This window comes from Mandrillus leucophaeus, unplaced genomic scaffold (assembly GCF_000951045.1).
Source record: "Mandrillus leucophaeus isolate KB7577 unplaced genomic scaffold, Mleu.le_1.0 Scaffold740, whole genome shotgun sequence".
In the NCBI taxonomy this organism is placed as follows: Eukaryota; Metazoa; Chordata; class Mammalia; order Primates; family Cercopithecidae; genus Mandrillus; species Mandrillus leucophaeus.
In genome coordinates this window covers 427345-448068 of record NW_012108031.1, presented here as the reverse complement: position 1 = coordinate 448068, position 20724 = coordinate 427345, and the positions used below count along the sequence as shown (strand labels likewise).

General features: G+C 42.4%; 1 protein-coding gene across 1 annotated transcript in view; it reads left to right on the top strand.

The window, feature by feature from the left end:
* The first annotated feature begins 890 nt into the window (after positions 1-890).
* The window catches only part of REEP5 (receptor accessory protein 5), a 45024-nt gene continuing 25190 nt past the window's right edge, over positions 891-20724 (top strand). Inside the window, exons 1-3 of the mRNA XM_011966078.1 lie at positions 891-1324; positions 2105-2198; positions 20413-20551. Coding sequence (XP_011821468.1) covers positions 1207-1324; positions 2105-2198; positions 20413-20551 — 351 coding nt within the window. The 5' untranslated portion in view covers positions 891-1206. The remainder of the gene's footprint in view (positions 1325-2104; positions 2199-20412; positions 20552-20724) is intronic.

Here is a 20724-nt window from a genome sequence, read left to right as displayed (position 1 = left end):
TGTTCACTGATTTGGCTGGGTGGTGGTAGGAGCAGCTGAGAAAGCTGAGCTAAGAAGCGCTGAGGAAGAAAAGAGGGAGCAGAATTAGCATTAAAGGAAAAAGCTAGGAGTGGGCAAGGTAACTTTTTGCAGAAGTGGAAGGCAGTAGGGTAATTAAGTAGATTTGAAAGCACAGAGGGGTTGTGTAGGACCAAGACAGAATGTTGGGGGCCAGTTGTGAGAAGGACATTGAATGCTCTGCTAAGGAATGGGAGCTCTAGTCTGTTAGTATAATAATATGGAGCTTCTGACAAAAATTTTGCAGCAGTGTGCAGAATAGGAGTAAGCAAGAGTAATTTTAGGAGTATCTGGAAGTCATATGGGTGAGATAACAGGAGCTTAGGTTTAGGTGGAGGAAGAGCATGGGCAACTCATTCTGAAGGAAGCAAAAATGAGGTCCTGCCCTAAGGCTTGGACCTTAGAATCTCCGTCTTCTTCAGAGTATTTTGAGTGTAGGAAGTGCAGACTATATTGACTCCACAGAGAGAATCTGGACACTTGCCACGGTAACAGACAACAAGCCAACGTGAGCCCACCATGAAAAGATTTAATGCAGTGCTTTCTTGGAAAAGGTGTACCCCAGGGAGGATGTGTTGGATTTCTTCAAGGGTCTTTACAAGGCAACGATTGTCTGTAGGTGAGAAAAACTGACAAGCTAAGGCAAAGAGGGTGAAAGCAGGCCTGCATCCAAAGAGTTCTTTCAGGATGCTCAAACATTTCCATTTTTTAGGTCAAAAATGCCTTAGCAGGTTTAGCACAGCAATGTAGGTGCCAAACTCGTCTCACTAAATTGCAGGCGGGAGCAACAAGGACGCCTGCCTCCTTTCCGCCTGCTTTTTGCAGCAGTCCGATTTGAGAAGGGGACCCACAAGAGACACAAAATGCACGCCTCCACGCCACATCCTTTTTACCCCGCAATGGGTTGTCAACAGCCAGGCCACCTCGCAGCGCCCGCGGAGGTGCAGGCCCGCCCCCGCCAGGGTGTGGCGCTGTTCCCGGGGAGCGGGGCAGGGGAGGAGGGGCGCGCGGCGGCCGGGCGGGGCGAGCGGAGGCGAGTGGGGGACGCGTAGACGCGCCGCGGTCCCCGCCTGCCACTGCCCCGCCGCAGTCCCCGCTCCAGTCTACCCGGCACTAGGAACAGCCCCGGGCAGCGCGACGGTCCCCGCCATGTCTGCGGCCATGAGGGAGAGGTTCGACCGGTTCCTGCACGAGAAGAACTGCATGACTGACCTTCTGGCCAAGCTCGAGGCCAAGACCGGCGTGAACCGGAGCTTCATTGCGCTTGGTGGGTGGCCGGGGGTCGCCGCTGCCCCTGCTGCTGGGGAAGGAAGCAGGGAGAGGACTCGGGAAAGGTGGAGTTGGAGACAGACGGGACAAGCAGCATCCTCGGGGATCAGGCTGGCCTCCCGGAAAGCGCGGACATCAGAGGACCCCGCTGGGGCTGCCCGGGCTGAGGGTCGCGGGGCTGGAGGGCAGCGGCGGCGCCGGGCGCTGGCAGCTGGAAGGGCCAGCGCTGACGTGTCCGCCCCGCGGCCCAGCGCCCTATTCTTGCGGTCCTACGCGGTGGGCGCGGACGGCGGGGTCCCTGCGGGCAGGCGCGGTGACGGAGGTACCCGGTCCTACCCGACCCTCCGTGGAGCTCCGCCCGGGGAGGGGCGCCCCCTCGGGTGGGCGGGGGCTGCTGCTGCAGCGGGTGCGGGAGTCCGGGCCTCTCAGGACGCTCCCCGCGGAGCGCAGCTTCCCTGGGTAGAGCCCTGCCCGGCGGGCCCTGCAAGAGAGCGGAGGTGGGTGCTCCGGACCGTCCCGGCCGCCGGGGGTTGCTCTGGGGCCCCCTGCGAGAGGTAGGAGAGGCACAACGGTGGGGGCTGCCTGATATCCCCAGACTTCAAGGCAGGGCCCCGCGGACGCGTAGGCCCAGCTTTCGTGTGGTTTGTTTTTCTCTCTCCTTTAATCGAGTCGGGAGGAAAACGCCTAGAACAGGCCCAGCGTCGCGGTGTGGGCGGCGGCTGCCCCGCGTGAACGCTTCTCATGCTGCCCGACTCACTTCTCTCCTTGTGGTCCCCAGGTGTCATCGGACTGGTGGCCTTGTACCTGGTGTTCGGTTATGGAGCCTCTCTCCTCTGCAACCTGATAGGATTTGGCTACCCAGCCTACATCTCGTAAGTGACACACCCTGCAGCCGTCCCCTTCCCTTCCTCCCTTTCCCCCCCCCAGGGCTGCTGCAGTGGACTGCACATCCGCATTTCCCCGGAGAAAAGTGAAAACTCGGCGGGGAGGGATGGGGTTGGACATAAGGTTGGGGATAGTATTCACCATTTTGGAACCTTAACTTAATCCCTATCTCTTGACGATTAGCGTAAATGTATTTTCATTAGATTATGCTGGTGACCAGTGTCTCCTCTCTTTGGCACACTAACAGGAAAGCGCTACCACTATGTCGTTCTGCCTTTACTTTGGGAGGGTCTCAGAAAGTACAGGGCTTTCTGTCTAGTAATTATTTTAATGGATATTTCACCATATATTTATGCACCTAGAGAGTAAAACCCCAACAATTAGGTCTTCCTTAATTCATAATTATGTTAATTCAGACAGTGGGGAGAATTTTGTCTTTTTTTTTTATTTTGAAAAGCCACATATCACAGGCAAACTTGGGAAATACCCTCGTATACAAACAAAAACCTTTAAAAATGCTCCATAATATATCTCCTTGGTTATATAAGTGATTCATTTATATAATTGAGCTAATTAAAAATGAATTTTTATGATTAGGATCTAAATTTATTACCAAAGTTGTTTTTATTCTACGGTGTGTGTGTGTGTTTTTAAATTCTACAATTTTATTTTTTCCATTTGTTCAGGTAGGAATTATTCCTCTCCAGAAATGAATTTTGTTTTGCTCTACAGTTCTTCCCGAGAAAGCCAGTGGTTTTTACCTTCATTAAATTGGTCTCTACTTTCTTCAACCAAGGGATAAAAATAAAGGAAGAAAAAATTTTCAACTAGGAGGCTAAGACACAGATAACACATTATTACAGCTTGTGTCTGTCACTAGTTATGCTAGAATTTAGTCTATGGCTATAAGGGAAGAAACATGTTTTAGAAGTTAGTTCTAATTTGAACAATTAAATTGCAGTTACTTAGTAGTTGTTACTGTGTTAGTCTGATTCAGACACTTAGTCATACTCCAGAAAGTCTAGCTACATATAGCCTTGAGGCCTACCCCAGGCTCTGCTTTATGGAGGAGACTCAAGGAAAAACGGGATTGTGTGCACAGAATGAAGCATACAGACCCTGGTTAGCAAATATTCAGGTGGTCAGTGTTACATTAGTCTAATCAAGTCTGTTCATTGCTTAACCAATATGATTGTATAATTGTCCAAAAGAAAGAAAAAAAGTCTTTGAAAATTGTGGTCTTTAGTAGCATCAAAATCCATGTTGCTTATAGTGTGACCTATGATTATTGTCTTAGTCTGCTTGGGCTGCTATAACAAAATGCCTTAGACTGGGTCATTTATAAACAACAGAAATTTATTGCTCCCAGTTCTGGAGGCTGGGAAATCCAAGACAAAGTTACCAGCAGATTTGATGTCGGGTGAGGACTTGCTCCCTGCTTCAAAGATGGCTTCTTCTTACTGCTTCCTCACATGGTGGAAGGGGCCAACTGGCTCCTTCAAGCCTCTTTTATAAGGTCACTAATCCCATTCATGAGGGCAGAACTCTCATGTCTTTTTCCTATTTTTTTTTTTTTTCTTTTGAGACAGAGTCTTGCTCTATGTTGCCCAGGCTGGAGTGCAGTGTCGCAATCTCAGTTCACTGCAACCCCCATCCCCCACAGCCCCCACCACTGCCCCTCCCTGCTCCGAGTTCAAGCAATTCTCCTATCTCAGCTTCCCTGGTAGCTGGGATTACAGGGCTGTACTACCATGCCCAGGTAATTTTTGTATTTTTAGTAGAGATGGGGTTTTGCCATGTTGGCCAGGCTGATCTTGAACTCCTGACCTCAAGTGATCCGCCCAGCTCAGCCTCCCAAAGTACTGGGATTACAGGCGTGAGCCACCGCACCCGGCGAAGCCCTCATGTCTTAATTGCCTCCTAAAGGCCCCACTATTTAATACTAATACATTGGGTATTAGGTCCCACCACATGGATGTTGGGGGAACACAACATTCAGACCATAGCAGTCACTTTCGTTTTAACTGTTCTCCATACCTCTTGTAACTCCTATGCTCCCTAGCCAGAGTTATTTTTTAAAATACAGGTTTAGCAAAAATCAAATGCCAATCACATGTGTGGCACTGTGGTAGCACTTTAGATATGGCAAGAAATAAGGTAGTCATGCTCTCTGTCCTTGTTGAATGAGCAGTCTACCCAGGCAAGAAATAGGCAAATTAGTGACTGTGTGGTAAGCCCTCTAAAGTAAATAAACAGCTCTGGTAGAGAATAACAGGAAAGACCCTCTTTAGCTATTTATCTGAGATACTATCTGAGTTAAGACCTGAGGAATGAGAAGGGGCCAGCTAAGAGCAGAGCCAGGCAGAGGGAGAAGAGTGTGTCAGGCTGAGGCAGCACACAGCTTAGCTCTGTGTGAGCAGAGTGGTGGGGGAGGCACCAGAGAGGTGCAGGTGCCAGCAGGCAGGGTCAGTGGTGGAAATGTGCATTTCATTCCAGATGGTTGTAGGGAGTTTGCATTTTTTGATTGCCTTGGATGGGCTTTAAATAGGGGGTGACACAATACGATTTATGTTTTAAGGTCACTTTGGTCGCTGTGATCTCTGTAAGGAGTTCACGATCTTGCCAAACTATTGCCAGAAATTTATTTCCTTCCTTTCTCACCTTTCAGCTTTTCTCTTGCTGTTTCCTCTCCTTGGGCCATCACAGGAAGGGGAGTAGTGTCAGTATTGGGTCAAGAGACTGCAGGATACAAAGATGAAATTGGGAGAAGCTCACTTGGCTTCCTAGCTTTTCTTATGGCTCACTCCCTTTGGAAGTCTGTGAGTGAAGCTCAGGTGCACCTGGCTCCTGGTCAAGGTCTGCTGCACGTTGGAGCATGTAGATGGTTGAAGACTTGGCCAGTGCTCACTGGGGAGCAACCAGTATCTTATTGTATACACCTCTTCCTACTGGTTGTTCTTTCCATGTGCATAATTTCCCTTTGAGCTCTTTGAGAACAGGGCCTTTCATCTCTGACTTCTAGTTTCCAGAATTTTTGGCCATCCTATATAGGCAATTCAGAATCTAATTCCAGCCTTCCTTTCATCAAGAACTGTTGACATAATTACCTTAATCTCCTTACTTCCCTCTTTTACTGATAACAGGAGGCCGACTACTGGAAATCTGTATTATATAGACCTCCCTCCATTGCTAAGATATAATTTAGATACTTATAAATTGTATAAACACTTTTAAAGTATGCAGTTCAGTGGCTAGTATGTTCACAGAGTTGTGTAACCATCACCACTGTCTAATTCCAAAACATTTTTATCACCCCAAAGGGAAACTATTACCAATCACTCCTCATTCCTCCTACCCAGCTCCTGGAAACCACTACTCTGCATTCTGTTTCTATGAGTTTGCCTATTCTGAGCATTTCATGTAGATGGAATCATACAATCTATGACCTTTAATGTCTGGTGCAGCCCTGCTTTTAATGGGATTGCACAAATAAGAGCCCTCTGGAGAGTGTATGCTGTGCTGCACCCTCATATGTGAATAAGTCCTCCTGGTATAGTCCCTCCACTGTGGGCGCTAGTGAGCCAGGGCCCTAGTCCTGTACTTGCTCCTTTGTACAAATAGAATTGTGAGGCAAACTCTAATGACTTCTATTTAAGGAAAGGGGAAGGTTTTCTTTCCGTCCTACCCAGCAACCTTTTTGTGTAAAATTCTATAAAAATGTCTATTACTTTTCCTCTTTTTATTTCATATTTTCCTTAAGATTCAGGCTGCCACCTTCCTGGGACTATCAGAGTTGGGCCTTAAAGATCAAACAGGTAGTCCAGTTCCTTTAGTTTTAAAATGACAATTCAGGGACAGAGAAAGGTGGAGTGTGTTTCCCAAGGTCACACAGAGGCCAGGCTTGTTCTGGAATCCTGTTACTACACAGGAATGTAAAGCACATTCAGGCATATTTTAGTGCCAATGTTAGAAAGATTAAATATGTTTAGGGGGCTGGGCACGATGGCCCACATCTGTAATCTCAGCTCTTTGGGGTACTGAGGCAGAGGGATTGCTTGAGGCCAGGAGTTCAAGACGAGAGTCTAGCACTATATATTTAATCTTTAACAACACTTTCGAAATCTCATACCCAATTCAGCGATGTGTCATTTTAGTTTCTGTGTGTCCTCACCAGCCCATTTTAAACTTGCTGCTGGTATAAAGAGTTGTATTGCATTTAGCTCTTTGCATGGCTCCTGAAGTCTGTGTAGTATTTTATTTAACAGATACGTACATATCTCTGTCTAAGTGCTTTGCAAATATAGCTCATTTAATCCTCAGAACCACCCTATTATGTAAGTGCTATGATTATTCCCATTTTTACAGATGAGGAAACACAGAAAGAGAATTTGAATAACTTGATCAAGGTCTCACAACTAGCAGGTGATGAAACTGGTATTTAAATCCAAAGAATCTGGCTCCAAAGTTCACGCTTTTAATGATTATGTTATACTACCTCCCTTGTGGCTCTTTGAATGTCCCACAAACACAACATAACCTTGTGTAGAGATGAAAATTGAAAAATGTAGGCTTTTTAAAAAAAAATCAGTTGACCCAGTCAGTACATTACCTTTGTGCAGTGTATTTTTCCTCTCTCAAATAAGGTACTGCAATGCCAAATCATCTATCTGCACACATAGGCATTGACTGTGTTTTGTAGACATTAGTTAGAATATGTTACTAACAATTTCTTTTTCTTATTATCTGTTACGTAGCTTTGACTTATGACAGCAGAGGCTTCCTCTGTTTTACTAGCGCAAGGCCACCTGAAAATGGCACACTGAACTGGATTTCCCATCCCATCCCCACTGGAATGCAGTGTTGCCTTTAGTTCTGTTTCAAGAGACAATGTATCTCAAGGGGAGATGTTTGGGGATGACCCCTATCGAGGTCAGATCAGAAAGGGATGGGGAGAAAGTAAATTTGAAGGAAAAAAAAAAAAACAATGAAAATATCTACAAGAGTTGTAACACAGTTAACCACAAGTAAAAGCAACAGCATCCTCTTAGCTAAATGATGCTCAGCGCACAAAGGGAGGACACATTCTGGGGAACACAGGTGAAAAAGAGTTGCAGTCTACTTGCTTGAGGTGTGCAGTGACAGACTCCTAAAGAGGTTTATTATCCAGAGGAGACTTTGAGAAAGTTACCGAGGTGTGAATGACAGTTGTGAATAGACACTGTTTTGCAGCCAGTCATTGGAAGCAGAACTGTTTCCTTAACAGTACTGGAGGATGTGTATTTGTAGTTCTCTTCCTAGACTCATTAGTAGGGGGTGTATTTGTTTTCTTGTGGGTTTTTTTTTTTTTTGAAAATTTGTAATTATGGTTTGTTCTTCTTTACTCATGAGAACTTCAGAGCAGGTGTATTTTCTATTAAGCTGCCTGTGTTACCATTACACTAGCTTTTCTCTCTGGATCTATATATGCTTAGTTAAAGTGTTGAAGGGCAGAGCAATGCATGCCTGCGCTTTGCCTTCTGGGATAGTATGAAGCCCAAGCTAATGTGGCCTTCTGGCCCATGTGCACTTAGATAAAAAATATAACTGGCATTCTGCAAATTGTGCCTTAAGCAATTTACTTAAACATTTAAATCTTTGATTTACTTAATTTAAATCTGGAATCTTAAGCATTTAAACATTTAACCTTCATCAACTTTTTTACTGTCCTTGTTTCACTTAACGTTACTGCTAAGTGTGCTGAACTCTTTTAAGATGAAAGTGTTGCGGAGAAATGAAAAAGTAATAAAAATATCCTTATAACAACTTGTGACTGTTTTGTAGAATAATGACAGCCAGCGTTTCAGTTAAGGTTCCCCCCCTTGCCTGTGTCATAAAGAAAATAAAGTTTTCAAAAGCAAATAAGATGAATGATTTAAATTATTTATGCATGATCAGAGTTTCTGGGCTCTAAAGCAGTTGTGGAGGAGGCTCTCACTTCTAATACTCTGTTCTGGAACGTTCCTTATGAACTTTTTTTTTCTCTTTATGAAGGCCCTGGAGATTTAGTCTATTTGTCCTTCTTTCTGTCATAGCCTGCCTCATCTCCTTCTGACCTGGACTTCTCTTTTTCAGGACTGACTTTGAATGAGGACTCAGTTTTCAGCTTAATTTTTTCACATGGCATTTAAAACAAGTATAAATACAAATGTAACATATTAAGGTATTTAGTGGTGATTCATAACATTAAAAATTAATTTTGGGGAAATATGAATTAATATGGCAGAAGCTTTAAAACAATTTCAAAATTGTGAATGAAATTACTTTTTGTAGCAGCTGAAATATAAGTGGGGGCTGTAGAAACGTACCGTGACTTCATTCTGTCACTTGCACACTTCCCTGATTCCAGGGAGTAGAGCTTATCAGTCACTCTGAGTCATGTGGCTGCTATATATATCCTGCAGCCTCTCATAGACCAGGTGGTTTAGTTAAGGGATCACTTACATGCCTAGACTGCTGTCTACATCTAAGGTGGCCCTCCTTTACCTAGGAAAAGGCAGCTTAGGTGGTTCCCCATCTACGTTGTGAGGGTACTTGAGATTAAGTTAAACTTTATGATACTGATCTGACGCAGATACTTCAAGAACCACTAGTTTTATTGACAGAGGGTTGTCCCAGTAGGATTTGCATCTGCTCTTTCATTGCTCCTGGCATTAATCTTTTTTACCATCAATCATTCAAACAGTATTTTGGGGGGGGGGGGGGGGGCAGGCGAGGAGGCTGAGATGGGTGGATTGCTTGAGTTTGAGACCAGCCTGGGCAACATGGCAAAACCCCATCTCTACAAAAAATACAAAAACATTAGTACACGCCTGTAGTCCCAGCTACTCGAGAAGCTGAAGTAGGGGAATCACCTGAGCTTGAGAAAGTCAAGGCTGCAGTGAGCTGTGTTCATGCCACTGCACTCAGCCTGGGTGACAGAGTGAGACCTGTCTCAGAAACACACACACACACACTTGGGAGGCTGAGGCAGGAGAATCGCTTGAACCCTGGAGGTGGAGGTTGCAGTGAGCTAAGATTGTGACATTGCACTCCAGCCTGGTTTTTTTTGAGTGTGTTTTTTTGAGACAGGTCTCAGTCTGTCACCCAGACAGAGTGCAGTGGCATGAACACAGCTCACTGCAGCCTTGACTTTCTCAAGCTCAGGTGGTTTTCCCACTTCAGCTTCTCAAGTAGCTGGCACTACAGACGTGTACTAGTTTTTTGTATTTTTTCTAGAGATGGGGTTTTGCCATGTTGCCCAGGCTGCTCTCAAACTCCTGGGTGTGCGCATGCACACACACACACACACACACACACACACACACACACACGGTTTTTTTAAAAAAATCAAAGAGTTGTATGCATTCAGTTTTGAGTTATAAAATGTTAGCTAAAAGGGGTCTTAGAGACTAAGCTGCTAGGGTGATACCCACCTTTAACAGATGTGGAAATCAAGGCCTCAAACTGAAGTTAATTGACATAAGTCACAGGTGTGTTGGGACCAATTCAGTCTTAAGCGTACGGATGTCTGACTCCCCGGCCTGTGTCCTGTCAACATTCCATGTTGTTACATTTGACTGTGACCAACTCTTCCATTTTGCATTTAAAAACAAAACGGTGGACAGTGGTAAATGATATCACTGTAATTAAACACCAAAAGATTTGACCACTGAGTGACTGCATTTTTTTCTTTAGACTTCATTATAGGTATTCTATTGACTCATCTGAATGTTTTTTTGTTTTTGTTTTTGTTTTTTTGAGCCAGGGTCATACTCTGTCACCGGGCTGCAGTGCAGTGGTGTAATCATGACTCACTGCAGCCTTGACCTCCCAGGCTCTAGCTTTCCTCACTCCACAGCCTCTGTAGTGTTTTTTTTTCTTTCTTTTTTTTTTGGAGTTTCCCTCTTGCCCAGGCTGGAGTGCAGTGGCGCAATCTCGACTTACTACAACTTCTGCTTCCCGGGTTCAAGCGATTCTTCTGCCTCAGCCTCCCAAGTAGTTGGAATTACAGGCCTCTGCCACCAATTTTTTTGTATTTTTTAGTAGAGATGGGATTTCACCATGTTGGCCAGGCTGGTCTTGAACTCCTGACCTCAGATGATCCACCCGCCTTGACCTCCCAAAGTGTTGGGATTACCGGCATGAGCCACTGCACCCAGTCGGTCTTTCATTAGTCTTTCTCATTCTGTTTGTTGGTTGTCTTTCTTGCTTTAAAAGCACATATACTCTGCAGGGAAAAAGATATGTAACTTTCTGATCACGCATAGTTTCCTACCTTCTTTTTTTCTATGAAGGAGAAAAATATTTTCCTTATTGGCATGGAAACAAACTAGTGTTTATGTCTTAAAATGTCTGATTCTTTTTTCTTTCTTATTTGAGGTACTGATAATAGGAAAACCATTTTGAATTATTAGGAATTCCTACATCATACTCTCTGATAAATATAGCCAAAAGCAATCCCATGCATGGTGGGCATGGAGGATGGTCAAGTTATGTGTCTGCCATAACAAAAAGGATTGTAAACATTATGGTCCATGTTCTTCATATTCAGAACCTATCTTAACTTCTGGAATATTTACTATTAAACATAAGTTACCACATTAGAAATAAAATATAAAACAGATGGATCAGAAGATGATTCCTTTTTGTTCTTTACCAATAAGACATCTTAAAGCTTTTTATCCATATATGTGGATAAAATTAAAATATATATGGATATAAATGGGTATATAAATATATTTTAATGAACTGCTGTTTTTTCACACTGTCAGTCTCTGGTAAATAGTTGATATTGGCACACTGTCAGTCTCTGGTAAATAGTTTGAATAATAAAGCCAATGCTGTGAAGACATACTATTACTTAATTTTATGTCATTTGGCTAGTTTGAATTGTAGCAACTGAATTACTTATGAACCATGCAAGTACACGTAGTATGTACCTATGTGTCTTAGTTGTGAGTAGCCAGAAGCATGTATATATGGAGCTGATTATTACCTCTTGAGCAAACAGCTTAACTTTTATAAAATTCAGTTTTCTCATATGTAAATGCTGGGGATAGGGTTGGGGGGAGTTGGGATAATGTATGTCAAATGTTTAGGACAAATCAGGCATTCTGTAAGTGCTCAATTAAGGGCAGTTAGTTTTATTAACATATAAAGAGGAAGACTGACTTAATCAAAGCCATAGTTCTTTAACTTTGTGTCATTAAGCTTTTAATTGATTTAAGGAAAAACCTTCCAAAGAGTATTTTCTTTCATTTATTTTTTTTACTTTCATTTTTTGTTCCTTGACTTATTATTTTTTTTCCTGTGCTTAAATCAGCTTAAGGCATCATTATTCAAAGAATAAAACACAATAAAGTTTTGTCCTTCCAAATTAAAAATATTGATATGGTTAGTGGTTTTCTTCTGTATTGGTGCAATGGTATATATGTTCCTAAGCACTGAGTATAATTTGGACTAACAATTTTTTAATATTAAATCTTATGCATAAGAAATATGAACTTGGTCCTAAAAGCAAGAACTCAAAACAGAAATATAAAAAAGTTGTACAGTTCACATATAAAAAAGCATTTGATCTATTTTGCATAGTAAGAACAAAATAGATCTGAATTAAGAACATGTAAAAGTGGATATTTTTCCAGATGGATTCATTGTGTCTGAAATAATTTGAAAAACAGGATGGAAAGTTGTCTCTTTTCTGTCTCCCTCCAAGTAAGCATTAGCTGTAAGTATTTTGAAATATTAATTGATAGATGAAACCTCAGCAAAAGAAGAAGAGCACATTTTGACCAATACCGAGATAACTAACTTAAGCTTGGCTTAGAAAGCTTTCGGTGATTCTGCATACCTTTTATGTCAGTTCAGTGAGCCGCAGCCATTCACAGTGGCCTAAACATAATGACCTTGAATTACCTCATGTAAGAAGTCTGGAGGTTGAAATTTCAATGCGCTACAGCAGAAATCCATGCTTTTTTTCCAGCAACCTTGGAGTATAATCTTCCTTGCCCATGCCTGTTTCCTCAGTAATATAGCGCTAAGGCTTTCAAGAGCAGAAAGCTGGAAGACCTTTTATTTGTGAGCCTCTTATTTTATCAGCAGAGGAAAATTTTATCCCAAAGCCTTCTACTGTATTTCTTTTTCTGTTTCGTTGGTCAGAACTGTGTCACATGGATACCCTTAACTCCAAGGGGGCTAAGAAAGTTAGTATCTAGCAAAAAGCAATGGGATTACCATAGTGGGTTTGTACTAACTTTGATTTATCCCCTAGGCCTGGGGGAGGAGCCTAGCTTCCCTAAGTCAAGGCAGATCTGCCAGGTACATGTACATAAAATCAGGGCTCTGTGGGTGAGTAGGAAGAGGAAGAACTGGCTAATTGATAGGCAGGGTACAGTGTCTGCTATTTCCTTGAGCAATGGTAGTGACTGGTTGCTATAATAGGATTTTTGAAGCAGCAGTGTTACCATGACAATCTGATGATGCTGGTGACCATCATTCAGCAGTGAATACTTAACTGCCAGGCAGTGTACAATGGAAAGATTGAGCAGCAGATACAAATTTGGAAATTATTAGCATATATATGGTATCTAGATTTATGGGGACAGATACCCTCTCCAGATCAAAACAACCAAAATGGCATGATGGTAATAAAATAGCTTTAAAAATCTGGTGTTATAGAATGCCTAGGTGATAAGTGGAGTTTTTTTTTTTTTTTTCCCTTTCTTTTTAAATGAATTTTATTTTTTAGAACAATTTTAGGTTTACATTGAAATTGAGCAGAAGATACAAAGATTTCCCATGTACCCACTACGCCTACACATACACAGCCTCCTCTATCATCAGCATTTTCTGCCAGAGGGCTATGTTTTTGTCTTTGTTTTTTTGAGATGGAGTCTTGTTGTGTCGCCTAGGCTGGAGTGCAGTGGCGCGATCTCGGCTCACTGCAAGCTCTGCCTCCTGGGTTCAAGCAATTCTCCTGCCTCAGCCTCCTGAGTAGCTGGGACTACAGGCGTGCACCACTATGCCTGGCTAATTTTTGTATTTTTAGTAGAGAGGGGGTTTTACCATATTGGCCAGTCTGGTCTTGAACTCCTGACCTCAAGTGATCCACCCACCTTGGCCTACCAAAGTGGGATTGGGTTGGGATTACAGGCATGAGCCATCATGCCTGGTTAGAGTGGTGGTTTTTATAATTGGTGAACATCCATTGACACATCGTTGTCACTAAAGTCCTTAGAGGATGTACAGTTTACTTGTGTCGTGGGTCAGGGAATATCTTAGGTTTTCTGAATGATGACACTTAATTTGGGAAGGAGAGAATATTGGTAACCAGCCCAGAATCATCTCTGCTCAATCCTGTTTTCTTCACATCTTAATGCTATTCTTTGGCCATCCTTGGTTCTTGCCTTTGCTTTCAGAAAATAGCAGCCAAGGTGTGAACAAGTAGATGGGCCAGCAAGGGTGGAGTGAACTGGTACCAGTTACTGGGGCCCAGTGGACTGGATGAGGGATGGCCCATGAGTTGTGTTCATATATGTACCAGTCCAATGCCAATGTAAAGAATTTCTGCCATTCTACTATTGCAAAGTGGGCCTGAAAAATGTTTTCAGCCATATTCAAATTTCTTCCCACTACCTGCAAACATGAATTTGGGGATTTCAGCTAACTTCTTACTACCTGTAGCATATGGGATTTGCAGTAGGGTATAATTAAAATTGATGGGTAACTCTAATCTCCTTTTAGCCTTATTAACAACATAAACCCTCTAACAGCTACTTAGCCAAAGAAACTAGAGTCTTCTTATCTCTCTCTTTTCTTTTTAATCTCTTATCTCCCTGTAATCCCAGTACTTTGGGAGGCTGAGGTGGGTGGATCACGAGGTCAGGAAATCGAGACCGTCCTGGCTAACACGGTGAAACCCCGTCTCTACTAAAAAATACAAAAAATTAGCTGGGACTGGTGGCGGGCGCCTGTAGTCCCAGCTACTTGGGAGGCTGAGGCAGGAGAATAGCGTGAACCCAGGAGGCAGAGCTTGCAGTGAGCCGAGATTGCATCACTGCACTCCAGCCTGGGCAACTGAGTGAGACTCTGTCTAAAAAAAAAATATTAGCTGTTTTCTCAAAGATAACTTAAATGAATATATCTGGTGTTCACTTTAGTGTTTATTTTTAACAAAGCCTTACAGAGAGAACTAGTCTCATAGGAGAAAATCATTATAGAAAGTCTGATGCTCAGCCGGGTGCGGGCTCACGCTTGTAATCTTAGCACTTTGGGAGGCCAAGGTGGGTGGATCACCTGAGGTCAGGAGTTCGAGACCAACCTGGCCAATATGGTGAAACCCGGTCTCTACTGAAAATACACAAAAATTAACTGGGCATGGTGGCAGGTGCCTGTAATCCCAGCTACTCAGGAGGCTGAGGCAGGACAGTTGCTTGAACCAGGGAGGCAAAGGTTGCAGTGAGCTGAGATCGTGCCACTGCACTCCAGCCTGGGCCACAAGAGCGAGACTCCATCAAAACACAACACAACAGAACAAAAAAGGTCGATGCTCATTCTTTTCCAAAAGGAAATCTCCCCCGTCCCCTTCTTTTTTTCATCAATATTAGTATATACTCATTGCGAAGACTTTAAGTAAAAATCTGTTAATCAGGATTAACTTTACACAATTTGAAATGTATTGCATATCTTTCTGGATATCATTCTTGGTCTGTAAACATGCAAAAACATATCTTTTTTTAAACAAAAAATTAGAATTCACTTTTTACACTCAACACTGTATCTTGGACATCTTTCCCTATCAATACCCTTTCTAAAGGCTTCAGTATATTTCATTGTATGGATATGCCAAAATGTAAACCGTCTATTGCCCTTTACATACACATACTCTGTAACCTTTTAGTTTAATAAGTTAAAATTCATTTTAATATACCTCCTTTCTCTTTAAATTTCATTTTATCTATATAAAATGTAGAATCTGAACTAGTTCATCTCTGAGATGTCTTCCAGCTCCACACATGGTGATTCCTAATTCTGCTCAATTAATTTTAGAGCTGCCAGCTGCTCCACAGTTTTGCCAACCATCCTCTGCACCGTAGTCGTGCCTCTGCTGCTCACCCAGCCCTGGCTTCTCTTGATACCTGCTTTGGGGAAGCAAAATGCTGCCCCAGAACATGGCTCAGGAGAGAGAATAAGGAAGCCACAACACCGGGCCTAGGTGGCCAGGCTTTAGAACAGTGGTGAGGATATGACAGTAAGGTGTGCAGAGAGCACTAAGACTGTGGTGTCTGTCCACAGAAGCTGTATGTGGGTGTGTCTTCTGGGAGTTACTTCTGAGCCCAGGATCAGTGTGACTGCCAGAGGATGAGGCGGTACTAGAGAGAGAGGAGCCTGTAAAAGAGTGGACCAGGCCTGTGGAGAGAGTGGTAGGAATTGTTGCCTGTTGCCATGGGGTCATTCCAGAACTCCTCTAGGGGTTAGCTAGAGGTGAAAGGAACTGTGCAGGCTGAAGTTCCAGCTAGACAGATACAGGGCTTTGAGATGCAGTTCTTGAAATCTTAGTGAACAGTTTTATTTCAGTGTTGTTATCTTGAATCCTTTTACAAATTTCAGGATATTCAGATGAGGGTTCTAGATCATATTAGAGTTGACTTATTCTAATTTTAGGAGAGACATTATTCAGTTTGCCTTCTATGTCCAACTTTTCTTCTCTTTTGGCCTCTCACTCATTACTGGAAAGAGACAATCTGCCCTCTAGCTACAGCTGATTATACCCAAACTGGCCATTTGGATTTCCTTTCTTAGAACAAGTAGGGCAGGTGCTGTGAAGACTGGAACTCTGAGCTGGTTTCCAAACACAGTTCTGCATTACGATCACCTGCACAGCCTTGTAAGAGCAGCTGAATCACTAGGTCTGAAGAAGGACCCAGGAATGTATATTTTTAATAAGTTCTGTAGATAGATGTGGATGATCATCTAAGTTTGGGGACCAGTGGACTAGGACACCAACTCAGAACACTATCCTGTTCACTTCTGATAGTTCCTCATCGCAAACCTAGGTGAGTAGGGTGGAGGGTAGAATGGACCTCCAGGGATCTGGACATTGAGACTATGACCATTCCTCCTTTTTTTCTGCTCTGTGACCAATTTAACCTTTCTCTGGGGTCCCCTCTAAAAGTAAGATTATGAACTCCTATTGTATGTATATTAATTCAATAAATACTAAATGCCTACTTTGTACCAGACGTTTTGCTAAGCGCTATCCAGCTTGCCACTGAATTGTTCTCTTAATTAGTAAGACAGCATAGGATAGTGAAGAAAGCACAGGCTTTGGAGTTACTTTTAGGTATAAGACCAATCCTTGCTACTTGTAGCTGGGTTCCCTCCACATGTTATTTCTCTTCACTAAGCCTCAGTTTCTTCCACTCAAGTACAGGAACAATACCTATCCTACATGGCTATTATGAAGGTTAAATTAAATAATTATTAGGTTTCTACCCCTCCATTCTATGGCTTGGCCATTTTGGCTAGACTGCAAGGGATCTAGTAGCATGGACCATATCTTATGGTTTCATGAATCCTCTATGTTGCCTAAATTGCTACCTCTTGATTCTGCTACACCAATTTGGAATGTGATTCATATTTGTACAAGGCAGTAGAGTGTTTTGTTGGAGAATCACTTTTGTCTACTGAACTTGGACAAGGAAGTCTATTCAGAAGGTATATAAGTAGCCTGGGCATGGTGGCTCATGCCTGTAATCCTAGTACTTTGGGAGGCTGAGGCAGGAGGATCACTTGAGCCCATGAGTTTGAGACCAGCCTGGGGAACAAGGCAAAACCCTGTCTCTATAAAAAAGTACAAAAGTTAGCCAGGCGTGATGGTGTGCACCTGTAGTCCCAGCTATTGGAGAGGCTGAGGTAGGAGGATCACTTGAGTCCAGGAGGTTGAGGCCGCAGTGAGCTGTGATCATGCCACTACACTCCAGCCTGGGTGACAGAGCAAGACCCTGTATCAATCAATCAATCAGTATTTTAAAGAAGAAGATATATAACTAGCATTCAGAAAACCTCAGTTGTTTTTTGTTTTTTTTTTTTGTTTGTTTGTTTGTTTTTTTTGAGACTGAGTCTTGCTCTGTTGCCTAGGCTGGAGTACAGTGGTGGAATCTCGGCTCACTGCAACCTCCGCCTCCCAGATTCAAGTGAGTCTCCTGCCTCTGCCTCCCAAGCAGCTGGGATTACAGGCATGTGCCACTATGCCCGGCTAATTTTTGTATTTTTAGTAGAGATGGGGTTTCACCACGTTGGCCAGGCTGGTCTTGAGCTCCTGACCTCAGGTGATCCACCCACCTCGGCCTCCCAAAGTGCTGGCACTACAGGCTTGAGCCATTGTGCCCAGCCAGAAACCTCAGTTTTAAGCTTTTTTCTTCTCTCACCATGATTACATGGGGCACTTCACTTTTTTGAACCTCAGGTTCTTGAGTGAGCTTGACCATCTCTTCCCGTTTTTCTTGTTTCGAGTAGTTTATGATTGTTGCGACACATAAAGACATTTTTAAAATTGAACATTGTGCTATTTTAAATTAAAACAATATTTAAATGCTTCAATAATATGAGAAGATCTATTTTTAAAATCTCTTTAGCTTAATAGACTCGGTGGTCTTTTCCTGGCTTCTTTCATATGCCTTGGTTTTCTGCAAAGTTGGGATCAATGTATGTATTCAATTTGGAGTTCTTTTATTTCTACTTTTCAATGTTACTATATAGTATTCTACTATATTACCATGGGGACTTTAGAATTCATATTGTAGATAAGAATTAAAAAAAAATTTTTTTCCTAAAAGCTGAACCGTTAGGCTTCCTGTTTTTCAGTTTGTGCAACTTGACTAACATTTGAAAACTAATGAAGTAGAATGGAATTTAAAATATCAGAATGGTTTCAGGAAACATCTATTTCAGTTTATATTTTTATGTGAAGATGTGTGTTTACTGGATCATGATGTAAAATGTATGCTTACCGAGGGTTGTGGCCAAAAGAATTTAAAAGCCACTGGATTAATAACGACAGTCCAATCACATTTTGAGGTTTTCACGTCATATTCTAGAAAAGGCTGTTTAATTCCCATGTATGTCCCGAGAGTTGCTTCTTTTGGAAGTACATAGTTAGGTATTTTAGTTGTTAGATGGTTAGGTATTTTAGTTGTTAGATGCTTTGGTTCACAAAACTAAGATCTTAAGTGAAATGTAACTATGTATCTCCTCTGCCCAGAATGAAGTTACGGGAAACAAATTTTTATTATACTAATAACTAAATAAATCCAATTAAATTTGGATAAGCCATACTATACCAAATGAAACACAGCAGGGGAAGAAATCTTACACATAAAGGATATACTGTGTTCTTTGGTTGACATGCTTGCCTACACTTTTCCTTTGGCCTTCTATTACATTAGCCAGCTTCTATCTGAAGGAAGCTAAAAAAATGTAGACTTTGTGCATACATTACAAGCCATTTTTAAAAATAATCAGCTCTCCTAAATTCATTTTATATATTTCTTTGAAAAATTTGAGGCTGGGTGTGGGAGCCACCAAACTGCACTTTGGGAAGCTGAGGCAGGAGGACTACTTGAGTCCAGAAGTTTGAGACCAGCCTGGGCAACACAGTGAGACCTTGTCTCTATTAAAAATTTAGAAAGTAGCCAGGTGTGGTGGTGTGCACCTGTAGTCCAAGCTGTTTGGGAGGCTGAAGTGAGGAGAATTACTGAAGTGAGGAGAATTACATGAGCCCAGAAGTTTGAGGTTGCAGTGAACGATGATTGTGTAACTGCACTCCAGCCTGTGCAAAGAGACCCTGTCTCAAAAAAATAAAAATTTTGCCTAGTCTTGAAGTTCAAAGCAACATTCAGCTTATTACTTGTGCCTATGTCTTCCTCATTAGTAATAATCTCATTGAGCTATTTTTTCCCCCTTTTGGTTATTTTCTGAAACACACACATAGCTGCTTCTAATTAACTGTACAAGGGCTTTCTTAGTGAGTGGCTGAGCATGATTTAGCAGCCTGACTGTCTCTCTGGGGAGCTGATTTTATGGAGTAGCCAATGTATTTGTTTTCTGAAAATTTTTTATTTCAATAGGTTTTTGGGTAACAGGTGGCATTTGGTTACACGGATAAGTCTTTTAGTGGCAATTTCTGAGATTTCGGTGCACCCATCAACCGAGCAGGGTATACTGTACTCAATGTGTAGTCTTTTCTCCCTCACTGCCCCTACCCTTTCCCGTGAGTCCCCAAAGTCCATTGTATCATTCTTATGCCTTTGCATCCTCATAGCTTAGCTCCCTGCCAATGTGTATTCAGTAGTTAACCTGTTTCATAGGCTAAACAAGATTCAGAGTTCTTTTATTTTACTGTTTCAGTCCAGCTCAGTTATGATAAATACAGATCTGTTAGGATAAGAAATTGTGGAGCTTCAGGTTTAGAATAATGGGATTCCTAGGACTGAAGGAAATTTCTGTGATTTAGCAGAGAAAATTATTTTAAATTTATTTCCATCCATTTGCAGAATGAATTTTAAGCAATAGTTAGAGTTGGGAAAGTCCTGTTATTAGCTGAGGAGAGGAGGAAAGTTCGTAGCCTGTGGATCAGATAAAGACATTCTGAACTAAATAGACACCATGATGTTTGTTTTCACCCATTTACTATAAAATATGCTGTGGATTTTGGGCAGTGCCTAACCTATGCTCCAAATGTTGCTTTATGGGAAATTCCTATTCACCCATGATATATCTCAATTATTAAAAGTACACAAGAACCTGGTTATCATGAGAGAATTCTTCCTGATATATCCCTGGTGGCAGGACCCAGCTTGGGAGTGGAAATTGCTCTAGCTCCCAGTCACTAGTGGTATATTCTAGGATTTGCGGGGAGTCTTTAGCAGGGTGGAGATCCAGGGCAGTGACAGCTGGTGCTGGTTTCTCTGGTGACCAGGAGACTAGAAACAAGTGGTTATAATGGCTTGTCCTGATATCTACATTGCTTCCAGTCTTTAAGCTGTACTCTTGCATCTGGTGACACAGTGCCTACATGTGCCTAAGTTCCTCAGTGGTATCAGAGGACAGGTTATCAAAGTGTGTTTGAAAATGTTTCATTGATATCTTATCAAATGATATACTTTCTTTTGTACTGCCTTTCAGAATTAAAGCTATAGAGAGTCCCAACAAAGAAGATGATACCCAGTGGCTGACCTATTGGGTAGTGTATGGTGTGTTCAGCATTGCTGAATTCTTCTCTGATATCTTCCTGTCATGGTTCCCCTTCTACTACATGCTGAAGGTATGTTGGTTCTCCCTACCACTAAAACTCCATCTCAGGACCTGTATAGAAGAAGTAGGAATAAATGCTTGAATGTTGTACATCTGTGGCTCTGTCTTAGATTATAAACAAGAAGCCAGGCCTGGGCGACAGAGCGAGACCCTGTCTCCAAAAAAAAAAAAAAAAAAAAAAAA